The 13,403-nt window shown below is 35.6% G+C and overlaps 2 protein-coding genes across 2 annotated transcripts; one reads left to right on the top strand and one right to left on the bottom strand.

The window, feature by feature from the left end:
- The first annotated feature begins 322 nt into the window (after positions 1-322).
- Positions 323-970, top strand: LOC149411101 (U6 snRNA-associated Sm-like protein LSm2). The gene has a single exon (XM_089647182.1). It carries the CDS (start codon positions 443-445, stop codon positions 728-730), a length of 288 nt encoding a protein of 95 aa, XP_089503308.1. The 5' UTR covers positions 323-442; the 3' UTR covers positions 731-970.
- Positions 971-6,045: 5,075 nt separating this feature from the next.
- Positions 6,046-11,349, bottom strand: LOC149411102 (adenosine 5'-monophosphoramidase HINT1-like). Its single transcript, XM_089647548.1, has 2 exons — positions 10,861-11,349; positions 6,046-9,459 (listed from the first exon to the last, which is right to left on the bottom strand). The coding sequence occupies exons 1-2, from the start codon at positions 11,218-11,220 to the stop codon at positions 9,298-9,300; spliced, it is 522 nt and encodes a 173-aa protein (XP_089503674.1). The 5' UTR covers positions 11,221-11,349; the 3' UTR covers positions 6,046-9,297.
- Between the last annotated feature and the right edge of the window lie 2,054 nt (positions 11,350-13,403).

Here is a 13,403-nt window from a genome sequence, read left to right on the forward strand (position 1 = left end):
GCTCTGTTTTAACGAGGAATTATACTTTATTCCGGATTATATTACTTATCAACCTCGTTTCATTACACTGAGTGAAAAATCGCTTTACATTCCGCTTATTTTAATTTACAAAAAATGTGTCAAGGCGTAAGTTGTCGAGATGCATTCCATGTACGTAAATATCTCCCTAGCGAGCAAAATTCAACAAAAAGAGCAATGAAACTTTCGGGCCTATGATAGTACCTAACTGTTCTCTTTTAGAAATATATCCATTTTTAATTACTTTTTCCCAGCTTTTAATGCGCGATCATAGAAAAAAAATATTAATTTTAAAATATTTTGTCTATGGCTACCGGCTGTCAGAAAAGCGTTTTTCCGTCGTATTTTCGTGCGGATTTGAATACGCGGTTGGAAAAAATTCTACAACCAGCGCTAAACACCCTTTGAAAACCAAATAAGCGCGATGTTGTTTTTCTCGTTCTTCAAGTCGTTAGTGGGGAAAGATGTGGTTGTCGAACTTAAAAATGGCTTGAGCATATGCGGCACACTGCATTCTGTCGACCAGTATCTCAACATCAAATTATCCGACATCAGCGTTACAGACTCCGACAAATACCCCCACATGCTCTCAGTGAAGAATTGTTTCATAAGAGGATCCGTCGTTAGATACGTACAATTGCCAGCCGACGAAGTTGACACACAACTACTGCAAGACGCTGCGCGCAAGGAGGCTGCAGTTTCTACAAGATAAACAAAATATTATAATTTCATATAATTCATTATTGTTAAGGAAAACATCATTCGTTCCAAGAAATTGTCGAAAGAACTATGAAGTTTGTATTCATTGGACTGATAAGCCTGCGATTACTTCAGAAATGACAGGGTTAAAGCAGTGAACTATTGGGAATATCACTTGACAACTTATTATTCATGTTTTACGGTATTATGATGTATCTTCTCGTTTAATTAATATATTTTTGTAAACCCATTATTTTGTTTTTATATTCCTTGTCCGATTGGCAGCAACTGATAATATATTGGATGTTCCTTATAAACAGAAATTACTAAACTTTCGAAGTTTTAAGGCAGTATAAATTTCTACTAAACATCATAAAAGTGGAAATGTGTCTCAAATCATCCCCTGGTGTACGGGAGTTCCAGCCTCTGTACAAGCTTTTACTATTGCATTTTGAAAATTATGTCAGGACTGAATATGGAATTATATCAAGATGACCATTTGTACTTGTATTACCAGCATAGCGCTGAAGTGCGTTTGTGCAGTGTACTCACATAAAAAAGATTAAACAAACTTGTATTATATATCGTAGGGAGTGTGGCGAACCCATCGCTCAGGGAGTGGATGCACGACCTGCAATAGCCATCCAAAGCTAAGGTGTGAGCTACCGTGTTCCGGCTGAATGACCTGGGGAACAGTGTCACCAACGGTGCCACCGAGAAACAGGGTCGCATCTCGGAGTATTTGGACCTTACCCCTCTTGGGGCCTTCTTTCCTTAATAAACCTTATTTCCCTCACGGGGCCTTCAGGGAACCAAGGAGGAGAGATAAGGCCCTCTTCCCTTGTGTAGCCTTTAGGGAACCAAGGAGGAGTGCAGCTCGAGGAGAGATGAGGCCACCTCCGTGAACTCTTCCCTCATGGGGCCTTCAGGGAACCAAGGAGGAGAGATTAGCCCCTCTTCCCTTGTGTAGCCTTTAGGGAACCAAGGAGGAGTGCAGAGGAGAGATGAGGCCACCTCCGTGAACTCTTCCCTCATGGGGCCTTCAGGGAACCAAGGAGGAGAGATTAGCCCCTCTTCCCTTGTGTAGCCTTTAGGGAACCAAGGAGGAGTGCAGAGGAGAGATGAGGCTGAACCTCCGTGAACTCTTCCCTTGTGGGCCTTCAGGGAACCAAGGGGGAGTGGAGAAGAGAGATGAGGCTCTCTTCCCTTGTGGGGCCTTCAGGAAACCAAGGGGGATTGGAGAGGAGAGATGAGACCTGGGAAGACACATTGTGGAACCATATGACAACCAGTAACCACATATCCAAAGAAAACCCTGGTGAACTTTATAAAAGTGACCGGATGACTGTCAAAGGAATGTTAAATAAAATAGTACAATGGGCCTACGGCCTAAGTGTTTACGGGAACTATATGTTAACCGTGTCCGCTCTATAAATAAAAAATAAAAAACTTGTGTTATAATTTTACCACCTTTTAAATAACGAATCATTGAAATTTCGTGTTATCCACCTGCACGAATTATACCACCTAATAAATCCCATGCGTTATGAATGTCGGCGACTTTCTGCTCTAAGAAATAGATCTTACACAACATATTAGTGGCACCAGAGTGGAAGACGTGCAAACCTTGGGTTTTATTAGGTACAAATTTGTTAGGAGTATTTTACATGATTCAAGAGATTTTTTCTGTGATTATCGTGTTTTATGTAGTTATTAAAATAACTCAACTACCTTAAGATATTACATTAAAAAAATTACATACAGTTTCTTATGTAAATTGTAATTTTTATGTTTATAACAATTTTTTCTTACCTACAACATTATATTCTTTAGCCACTGAAGTTTTGATGAATCGCCGAATTGTATTTTGTTGCTAGCTCACTAATCTCTGGTGCATTGATGTGATGAGATTCCTTTAGATCTAGGGAAAAATATATGTATAACATTGAAAGGACCAATATAGTGTTTTTCATATATCTGAAGGATTTTTTTCCTCCTCTATTAATCTCCTATTGAACTCCCAATGAGATAGGCCTGTAATTACCATAACAGTACCTACTGGTTTTTGGGCATCTCTCCTGATTAGTCGCTATCCCAAATCGAATATTAAATTATTGTCAGTTGCCTTAAAAATCCACCAAAAATAATTGCACCACGCATTTTCAGAAAGAGGGTCACTCACACACAACATCAAATCAATCACTGTGGAGTCTGAATCGGTAAACACCTTCCAAAATAATAAATCAAAAACCCAAATATGGAAAGCCATGAAAATAAAAATGAAATTAAAAAGTAAGCCACCTATATAGTAGTGAATCTACGTCACATTTGGATTATTATTATTAATGAGCAGGCAATTCTGCTGATGCGCTCATATCCGATTTCACAATAAGTAACAGTAATTGAGTAGTTTTAAATTTAAAATAAATTAATCCTTTTTTCTCTCCAAATAAGAATCCAATCGAGCTTTAAATTGGTTTACATTAGTAGAATGGATCACATATTGTGAAAGTTTGTTCCATGTATCCACTACTCTCTCTCTCTGGTTTCAATCCTGGGATTGGTTTGCAGCAATTTCATCTAATCTCCTCTTCCATTCTTCCCTGTCTTGTGCGGCTCTTTTGACTTCTGCATATGATGAGCAGCGCACGTCCACCAGCAGGTCCTCCAGGTACTCTCGGCGTGGGCGTCCCCTAGAGTTGGTCCCCTCGGTCATACCCTCCATTATGACATGCAAGAGGCCTTCTTGTCGTATAACATGGCCGATCCATCTTGCACGCCTTTCGGACAAGGTCCTGAGCAGGTGCCTTCCTCCTTCGATTCTTTGGAGGACCTCCTCATTTGTAATATGGTCTCTCCAGGAAATTCCTAACAGTCTTCTATAGGACCACATCTCAAAAGCCTCTAGTCTCCGTTTATCTCTTTCGGATAGGCACCATGTTTCGCAGCCGTACATCAAGATACTCCATACATAGGTCTTGATGAGGAGTATTCTCAGTTTTAGGTCTATATTATTCGATTCTATTATTTTCGACCTTTTATTGAATGCAAGCCTAGCCTGATGTATACGGCTGTCGACCTCGCTCTTAGACCGACCGTCCCATGTTATTTTGCTCCCGGGGTAGACAAACTCCTTGGTGTTCTTTAGTGGAACTAAAGAATTAAATCCTAAGAAAGAACTAAATCCACTACTATTTGTAAGGAAGTGTTTCCTAGGATAGGACGCAAAAGGTGTTTTGTTAATTTTATTTCGAGTGTCCAAGGAGATTTATATTTTTGTTGGTGGAGAAGATTTCTTGGATGCCAGGTCAACTATAATGTCCAGATAAATCGTCTCTATAGTCTCTGTATTTACACCTACATCTTTGGCAAAATATGGACTCTATATTTGGAAATCATATTCCAGGAAAGGCCGCACATATATTTTGTACATATTTAACATCATGTCCGGTCAAGGAAGGCTTTCCTGGTTAAATATGTTATCAAATTTGCTATTTCGACAATACCAGCAATATGCTGTTCCCATTTCAAGTCTTGTGATATGGTAACTCCTAGGTCTTGTAACTTCAGTGATTTTGTTGTCACTGTTGCATAATGGTTCAAGAAAATAAAATGTTAATACAAACCTAATAGTCACTTTAATATTAAAAAAATTTAGGCATATTAGATCTATCAATAAATTTATGTATAAAAATGCAAAAATCAGTAATTTTAAATACATGTAGGATTACGAAAGATTTTTTAAATATTTATGTTGAGGGATCAGTAGGATTTATAGGCCCTGTTAGGAGTTCTACCGAGCCGAACCCTCTGATATGAAAATATCTGGAGTCGGTGAATTATTTTCCCATTTGATCTCTGGTGAGTTGACGTGTTGTTCTTGTATTGTTTTGAATTTATTTTGCTTATATAATGCACTTGCATAATGTGAATTGACTGGATGATCATTTGTGGAAAAGTGTGTGGAAGGGTTTAGTTTTTCCTATGTTGAAGATTTAACCCGGACATAAAGTCGGAAATTAAAAATAAAATATAAAAGCAAGCAGCAGTAACGTCATATGCATATTTATTTTTCTAATTTTGGATTTCTATAATTTATAAACGTAAAATAAAGAAAATATTTCACATAAAATATATGAAAGAAAACCAACAGCAGAACCTGCGCCACTGGGAGGTTCTGGTGTAGCATACTGAATGTATGGGAAATGTCAGAAGTTGGAGTTATTGAATCTATTCTAGGGCATTGTGCTTGACGCACCGGTCTTGTTGCATCAGAGTAAGATTGTCCCTCACGCAGAGATCGGTTAAGCCATGATGTTGTCGCCCCGTTCATAAGTTAAATTAAACTGAACTCTTTCTGCTACTGTCAGTGCAATCAATCAAATAGAATAGGAGTGATTTGACAGTATCTGGGTGGCATCGCATATTAGGTGAGGTTTTGCACTCCATTGCACTCCATTCTAATGTACATAACGGTTCCATGATATTTCATCAAAAAAGATACCTATTTAACCCATTGGCCTCAAACGACGCCATCCCGGCGTGTGTACGGCGATGTGTCTTAAAATCAAACGACGCCGTCTACGGCGGGTCTGATTGTCTGTCGGCTTAAAAACGAAAAAGGGATACATTATTTACATCTGGGTTTAAAATTTTAAATGCCAAACGCTCTGTAGATAATTAAGCATTCATTTCCTAGTAATTGGCAGGACTCCGTTGATACAGTTTTTTCCTGATATTTACGATTGAAATTTTGTTATATTTCAGCGTCATTGATCTTTTTCAAAATGGCGTATGGTTCGGGAATTGACAAGCTTGTTCGTAAAACGCGTGGTGGGCGGCTAACATCAGCCCAAATTGAAAAAAAATATATTATGGTAATAAGTATGATAAATGTAAAACTTTTCTTAATCCAATTATAAAAAAAAAAGAAAAAAAAATTGGTTTTTATAAAAAAAATATTTTATATCCTCGTTTAATCATATTATTATTATTTTTTTAAAAACTGGACATATTTTTTACATACCTTAATTTAATGCACAAGTAAATTAAAAAAATTGTTTCGTTTGCATTTTTAGTTTAAAAGTTATGTAAGATTTATTACACCACTGCAGATTTAAAACTTTGGTACAAAATTAATTCGGATGTGAGGGACAATTTTTTAGCTAAACAATTCGGAGGCCAATGGGTTAACCTAGTTTTTGTTTCATCACTTTTCATGACTTCATATCACTTTTTGTAGGTGTGTTGAATTGTCATATTGATGAGATACCCTGTCAACGTACATAACATCATGTAGGCAATTTTGTGAAGAAATAAATAATAATCTTTAAAGATACAAAATATTTATTCAAACAATAATAAAAAATTTACAATTATAATTATGTATTGCACAACTGGTAACAAAATTAAAACAATTTAACAACTTGCGTTGGTAACAAGTCAACAAAATTATTTTTATGGCAGCGAGTTCCTAAAACTATTCCTATAAAACTTAATTAAAAACATTATTTTATATGAGCAAGAACTCTACCGGAGAGTTGTAGACAGTATTTTCTTAATAATATATCAACCAAAACCATTCTTATAACAAAACAAATAAAGACATTACTTTTCTTGCGTAGGCAAATAAACATTCTAACAACTAATCAGTAATGCATTTTGATTGGTCAAAACGCAGTGTTAGTAATTTAGAATTAGGGGGGAAATAACAGAATTAATATTGTTTGTTAGTACATTATTTCACATACATAACTGAATGTACATATGTATGTTATTTATAACAATAAAACCAAAACATATTACTCTCTTTACATGGAGAAATATACATTCTAATAACTAATCCGCTATACATTTTGATTAGTCAAAATGCAGTGTTAGTAATTTAGAATTAGGGGGGAAATAATAGAATTATTAATATTTGTTAGTAAACTACATTATTTCACAGACACAACTGAATGTACATATGTATATTACTTATAACAACAATAAAACCAAACATATGACTTTCTTTACATGAAGAAATATACATTCTAACAACTAATCCGCTATACATTTTGATTGGTCAAAATGCAGTGTTAGTAATTTAGAATTAGGGGGGAAATAATAGAATTATTAATATTTGTTAGTAAACTACATTATTTCACATAACTGAATGTATATTTATGTAAAAAATGTTAATTTGCAGCAAAGATAAGGTTTTATATTAAAAATGGCACTACAATTACCAAGCTTAATGCTTAAATATGTCGATACTTTTATAAATAATTGCTTATTGTCTTTTATTTTTTTATTAAGATGTGTTAGCCCGTTAAAATATTTGACACCCATAGAAGTATATTATAACAATAGAGTTGTCAGGCCCATACAAATGCCGGTTTGGTTTGGTTCGGTTCTTTTCGGCACCGACACAGCACCGCGAGTGCCCTGCCCTGCAGTGGCAGTTGCAGGTAAACCAAACTTTCCCGTGTTTTTGCAATTAACGTTGTACGCAAGCCGTCATTTTATTTTTATTTGCTTGGAATTTGTACATGACGAACCGTCGACGGCCGGCATTCGACTAAAGTAGCGAATCAAGCTATGAGACCCAATGGACTCCACTTGAACGAAGCCACTTTGTGCATTGTACTCAAATTCATTTAGACGATTTTGATTTGAAGCAAAATAAGGATTAATGTAGGGTTAAGACAAGGTTGTTTTGAAAAGATTTTATTTGTGCAGAACTTGAATTTTCAACTGTTTTAAAGTTACAATTCCGGTATATTCTATTGTTTGGGTTAAAACGGGGAGTTAAGATATCGAAGACTGCCGGAAATAACTAAGCCGCTAGCATTATAAATGCATTAATCGAGAGCTCTGTTGGAAGGTTGTTCAACATCTGCCCTATTCTCCTGATCTTCCTCCAGTGTGATTTTCATAATTTTGCTTTTCTTTCTAACAATCTCCGAGAAATCTCTTTTCAAATATTGCAACTATTCTAACTTGACAAATTTTCGCATCCAATCTTCCAAAATATTGAGAGCCGGGAGAATATTTATTATTGATTAGTTTTTGTATTTTGTTTACTTAATAAAAACACTGCGAACTTAGACATCAACCTAACGATTGCACAAAAGACCGAACAATATCAATAGTGGAGAAACAGTACTCCGTCATAATAATTTTCTTTAAAAATTTTAGATATCAACAAAACACAACAGACATTCAAATTAATAGACTTGCCTGACACAAAATCTGGGTATCATTTCGACGAGCAGGAGGCAAACCACGTGACCATATTATATTGAGGAGGGTCCGAGAATGCTTTGAATAATCTACGTTGAACGCCGAAGAACACACATTTCTTACAATCAAATTGAACATTACTCAGTTTTGTAAGAACAATGTAAAAGAAGAACAATAAAAAAAACGTTTTTTTTTAAATAACCTAAAGTAAGGCAATTTTTCTACGCAGGATCGGAATGCTCGTAAAAACGGTTAAAAGCAACAACCTTCAAATCGAGTTGCCCGTATACTATCAGATTCACTTATTGACAATTACAGAAAGGGAGACGGTCACACCCCCTTCACACTCCGCATAACTTGGTTTGTTCCCCTTTCCTTGATGGGCTATTCTATCAATTTAGATGTCTATGAATATCAACAAAAATAAATGATTGAATATGTAATATTATTTCCTCTCATTGTCATCATTTAAAAAAAACAAAATACTTCTAAGAGAGGAATACAAATACAATATTGGATTGAATCACAGATACAACACAGGATTGAACCACCGATACAATATTGTATAAGTATTAATTTCTTGAAATAATTGAGTTTTTATATGGACAAAACTACAGGGTTTTCCAATAAGAGGTGTTATTTTGATATTCAATCGTATAAGATCAATGGTTTCGTTGCTTGTGTGGCACGTAGCGCCGTCTTGTTAAAAGTAAACGTTGTCCAGATCAATACCATCCAATTCTGGCCATAAAAAATCATTAATCATCTCTCGATAGCGCAATCCATTCACCTCAACTGTTGCTCCAGCCTCATTTTCGAAAAAGAAAGGTCCAATGACTCCGCCGGACCATAAACAGCACCAAACAGTCACACGTTGAGAATAAAGAGGCTTTTCAACAATAACTCTTGGGTTTTCCGAGCCCCAAATGCGACAATTTTGCTTGTTGACGAAGCCACCAAGGTGGAAATGGGCCTCATCACTCAAGATGATTTGCATTTGATTCACTCAAGTGAATTTTAATAATTTCAATGCGTTGTTGAAGCGTGTATCGTTCCATTTTTATTAATGGCGTAGTTTCTACTTGTCAAATGTCAAAAAATGACAGCTTCAAAATAACACCTCTTATTGGAAAACCCTGTATATATTGCATATGTACATGCGTAAACAAATTATTCATCTTAATATTTTAAAGCATAATTTGCAATTTTATGGTAAAATAATTAAAATAGAGCAAATATGAACACGTAGATTATAATGTATGTTCCATATACCCTTGATAACGAGTTTCTGTTTCCTCACTATCAATATTATATGATAACTTACAGCTAAACAAACTCAATTAGCTCGGTTTAACCTTAGCCGGGTGGCCAGGACATCTGTCTGCCCCCGAGGATATGTATGTGCAGGTGGTAGACGCTCTGCGCCCCGTGTTGCCCATTGTTAATCACCAGTCTGTAACCGTTGGGCAGTTTCTTTTGGGCTATGGTCTTGGCAGTTAATATCAAATGGGATAATATCTGAAAAAATATATATTAAATTAATATAGGGTGAAATGGCTAGGAGCGCTCATTGCGATGAAGAAACACTTCTGTGAACGTAAAAAATAATTTGAATCAGAATGGTTTGAAGCAAAACTAGTAGTCCACAATGGAGTGTTAATATGGCAGTGAGGCATAAAACTGACAGAGGAAGGTTGAAAGTAGACTGAATGCTGCAGAAATGAGATCCTTGGGACGTATGAGGGAAAAAATTCGGTTTATGGGAGTCACTCGAATAACCGAAATTGAACTTGATTTAGACTAATTTAGGGCTGGGGAATCCGAATCTGTAAGAATTAGGTGGGGGTCGGCACTATTAACTGAGTTATAGGGTTTTGAAATTTCGTACGCGATACATAGAAACCATGTTTTATTTATCAATTATGACATAAGAAAATCAAATTAATGACTGTTTAATAGTCTCACATTTCAGAAGTGCCAACCAAAAAATAAAAAATAATAACACCTAATTCTAACAGATTCGGATTCCCCAGCCCTAAATTAGTCTAAATCAAGTTCAATTTCGGTTATTCGAGTGACTCCCATAAACCGAATTTTACCCCGTATGAGTGGTGAAACTTAAAGATGTGGCTATCCGGGGAGAATGCAAGGCTAGTTTAAGCGAAATGGATAAGGTAAAGAATGCTTAGATGGTTCAGGCATATAAAGCAAAGGAACAAAAACGGAGTGTGAGGAGAATATGACGCATAAGTGAATGGTAGATGAAGTAAGAGACTCCCAACGAAGACAGCACGATCAAGTGAATCAAATAATTGAGTGGGACTATGTCAAGGGTCACAATAACAGTAGAGTATGTATGAACATGAACGAAGCAAGAAATGTGTGCCAAGATGTTGCTCTCTGCCTACAATGGTGTGTTTGGTCGAGCAGCACTACTCCTTCCTTTTTAAGCTGACATTTAGAACCTAATGACTGATGACAACTCCAACACACCAAAAATACCATTTAAAAAAAGAACTTTAATCATATCTGTGTGCTGCTGGTATATAAAATATTTAAATTGCCTAATTTAGTAGCTGCCTACCAACAGCTTATATTACAGCATGTCTGTAATAATAAAGATAATAACTACTGGTGAAATATTTTGCGCATGAATCACTTATTTTCTGTCTTCAGATCCACCAGATAAGATAAGAATTTACAATTTTGCAACTCGTTTCTGTGAATTATTGTAATAACTGTGTAAATATGTGATTATTTTGAAAGGAATGCAAATCCTTATCTTCTATAGAAAAATAACAATGATACGAAAACTAGAAGATAGACGTATCATGCGATTTTTGTTTGGATAATACGATTTGAGGTTATATTTTTACTGCAATTGTTAAATTTTTAATAAATAAAATATGGAATTCTTACGTCTGAATCTCCTTTGGTGCAGGAATCCAACATATTAAGTCGTTTCTTCGGAATAACTAAGAAATGAACCGGCGCCTGAGGTGATACGTCGTTGAAAGCTAAACATTTATCGTCTTCAAAAATAATGTCCGCCTTGATTTCCTTCGATATTATCTTGTCAAATACCGTCTCAGTGCCGGGTTCCGGCTGCGACACTCTGGATTTTGATACTTCATCGCTAAAATTCCTTTTCTGCAGTCGAAATATCTCAAAATTGACAGCTTGCGAGGGTGTTCTTCCTATGCGAGCTACTTCTGCAACTTCGTAAACGTAGATTTGCCGCGGACGGTATTTAAACACTCTACCAAGCGTTTTGAACATTTTTTACGTGACTTTAGTTATTTTAGAAGAAGATAAATAAATAATTATATTTTGCCAATAGACATTTATTCAAATAAACAAAATTCTCCGCGGCACCAGTGATTTTTTGTATGGCATATATTACTAACATTACTGTAATGACAGCTGCTGATCAGTGTTGCCAACGGATCTTGGCCTTATGTCGCCGTTTTTCAAACATTACGTAGCCTAATGTAGCCGACTTACAGTTGCAATCATTCTAATAAACTCGCATAAATTCTGCCCACAAATGTTCTACTTGAGCTTAATTCCCCCTTTTATTATTCGAAATCCATGTAGGGGGGGGGGTTGTTAGAGAATTTCCCATGGGGGGGGGGGGGTAGCTACGGAATTCCATTTCGAAAAATTCCTCACATTTTTCCGGTCGCAAAAAATATTATAAAATGTTAATTGGTCAAAATTAACCAACAACTTCAGACGGCATTGGTGTATTTTTGTTTTTCTTATGTTTTGTTTTTTTTTTAAATTATTATTTGTGATTTGGCTGATTTAAATAACTTGTCTCTGAAGTAGCCTAACAGGCGACCAGTCGCCTTTTAGATTTTTTCGTCGCCGATTCTCGTTCTGAGTAGCCTAAATGGCGATAAATCGCCTTCGTTGGCAACACTGCTGCTGATAATAGACAAAATTCATAGATATACCCAGATAACATTAGTTCATTCACATTCACGTAACATTAGTTTCACCATTTTCCATAGACAATTTAATGTGACTTAGCCCGTTGTCCCACAGGTCGGTAAGCTACATAAACTGAATGTTACGAAACCCTACGCAGAAAAAATCCACACTGAACTGCGATGCAGACCGTTACATTTTTGTTGGTATCACTAGGCTTATCTATCTTACCATTTCTCCTGCTAGAGAGCAACTTGAAAGATGTCAATAGCTTAAAATATGCCAAGCTTAAAATGTAACAAACTGATATACTGGCCCAGTGACGCACCCAGGATTTTGTCTTAGGAGGGGAGGGGAGCGGGCATAATTAAAATAATGAAAATTAGCATTGCAAAATTAACATTTATAACCTTTTTATTTTATTTATTTAGGAAAACCAACAGAAATTTTAATTGAATGAAAGTTAAATATTTTAAAAATATAAAACTTAGCCCAATTTCAAAAAGATGGAATACAGAATTCTTTTTATAAATTATTTATTTAGGCGTTCACCCATTGAGTGTGATCTTGGCCATATATTTTCATTTTCTCAATCAGTTACATTTTTTTTTTAAACTACAGTTTTAAACCTAAATATTCCACTGTTTTTTTTTAAATACAGCGTACGAGTCGAAAATGCCATATTACAACTAACATTATTTAAATCTACTTTTTTCAGGTTTTTAATGAAAAATCTGTAAATATCATTGTGTGCACCTTTTTTCACACATTGATTTTAAATAACAAACTTAAATTTGTCAATTACAATAAATTGGTGAAAAACATTAGCATTGAAGAAAAATTATTTTATACTCGCAAGGCGCAGTCCGTTTCCAAAAATTTTCCACTGTGAGGTGCAGTCCAATGACTTGTGATAGTGGTGAAACACAATTCTTTGATCCTCGTAAGGCGCAGTCCGCTTCTGGGATTTTCCTGCCGCGAGGTCTAGACCGTAATAATTATGAGATACAAATTTCTCATGAATTATGAATTACATAATAATTCCCATAATGCAAGTCAGTACCTACCAGTTGAAGTAATTAAAAAAAGACTAATTGCAAGCATTATACACACATGAAATGCTACATTTTTCCACGAAAATAATATCTCCTTTATACAGGGTGTCCGGGGTTAAATGTGTAAACTTTGTGAAGGGATTCTACATCACAGTATAAATAAAAAAGACACAACACTTTTTTCGAAATTTCAACGCTACGGTAGTTTTCGGGTACAAAACTTGAATTGAAGAAGATTTATTTTATTTATACAATATTGTATAATAAAGTAACATTCTTACTACATTCTTATAACAAAAAATAATAAAATTGCTGGGTACATAATTGCAGTCATGTATTTTTGGGGTATTACCTACTACTTTAGCCAACATTTCGGACAGCATTACAGTCTCCATCATCTGCCCTGATGATAGTTTAGAAGAACTAAGCGCACAAACAGATAGACGCGGATTGCGACTTTGTTTTATACTATTT

Source organism: Hesperophylax consimilis, chromosome 26, assembly GCF_061612785.1.
Source record: "Hesperophylax consimilis isolate HC1 chromosome 26, BYU_Hcon_1.0, whole genome shotgun sequence".
Classification (NCBI taxonomy): Eukaryota; Metazoa; Arthropoda; class Insecta; order Trichoptera; family Limnephilidae; genus Hesperophylax; species Hesperophylax consimilis.

Excerpts from the sequence above, each read along its gene's own strand:
- LOC149411101 (XM_089647182.1), top strand. The coding sequence starts at position 443 with ATGTTGTTTTTCTCGTTCTTCAAGTCGTTAGTGGGGAAAGATGTGGTT.
- LOC149411102 (XM_089647548.1), bottom strand. The coding sequence starts at position 11,220 with ATGTTCAAAACGCTTGGTAGAGTGTTTAAATACCGTCCGCGGCAAATC. Across the intron at positions 9,460-10,860 it reads GCACCAAAGGAGATTCAGAC|ATATTATCCCATTTGATATT; the intron begins GTAAGAATTCCA and ends ATATTTTTTCAG.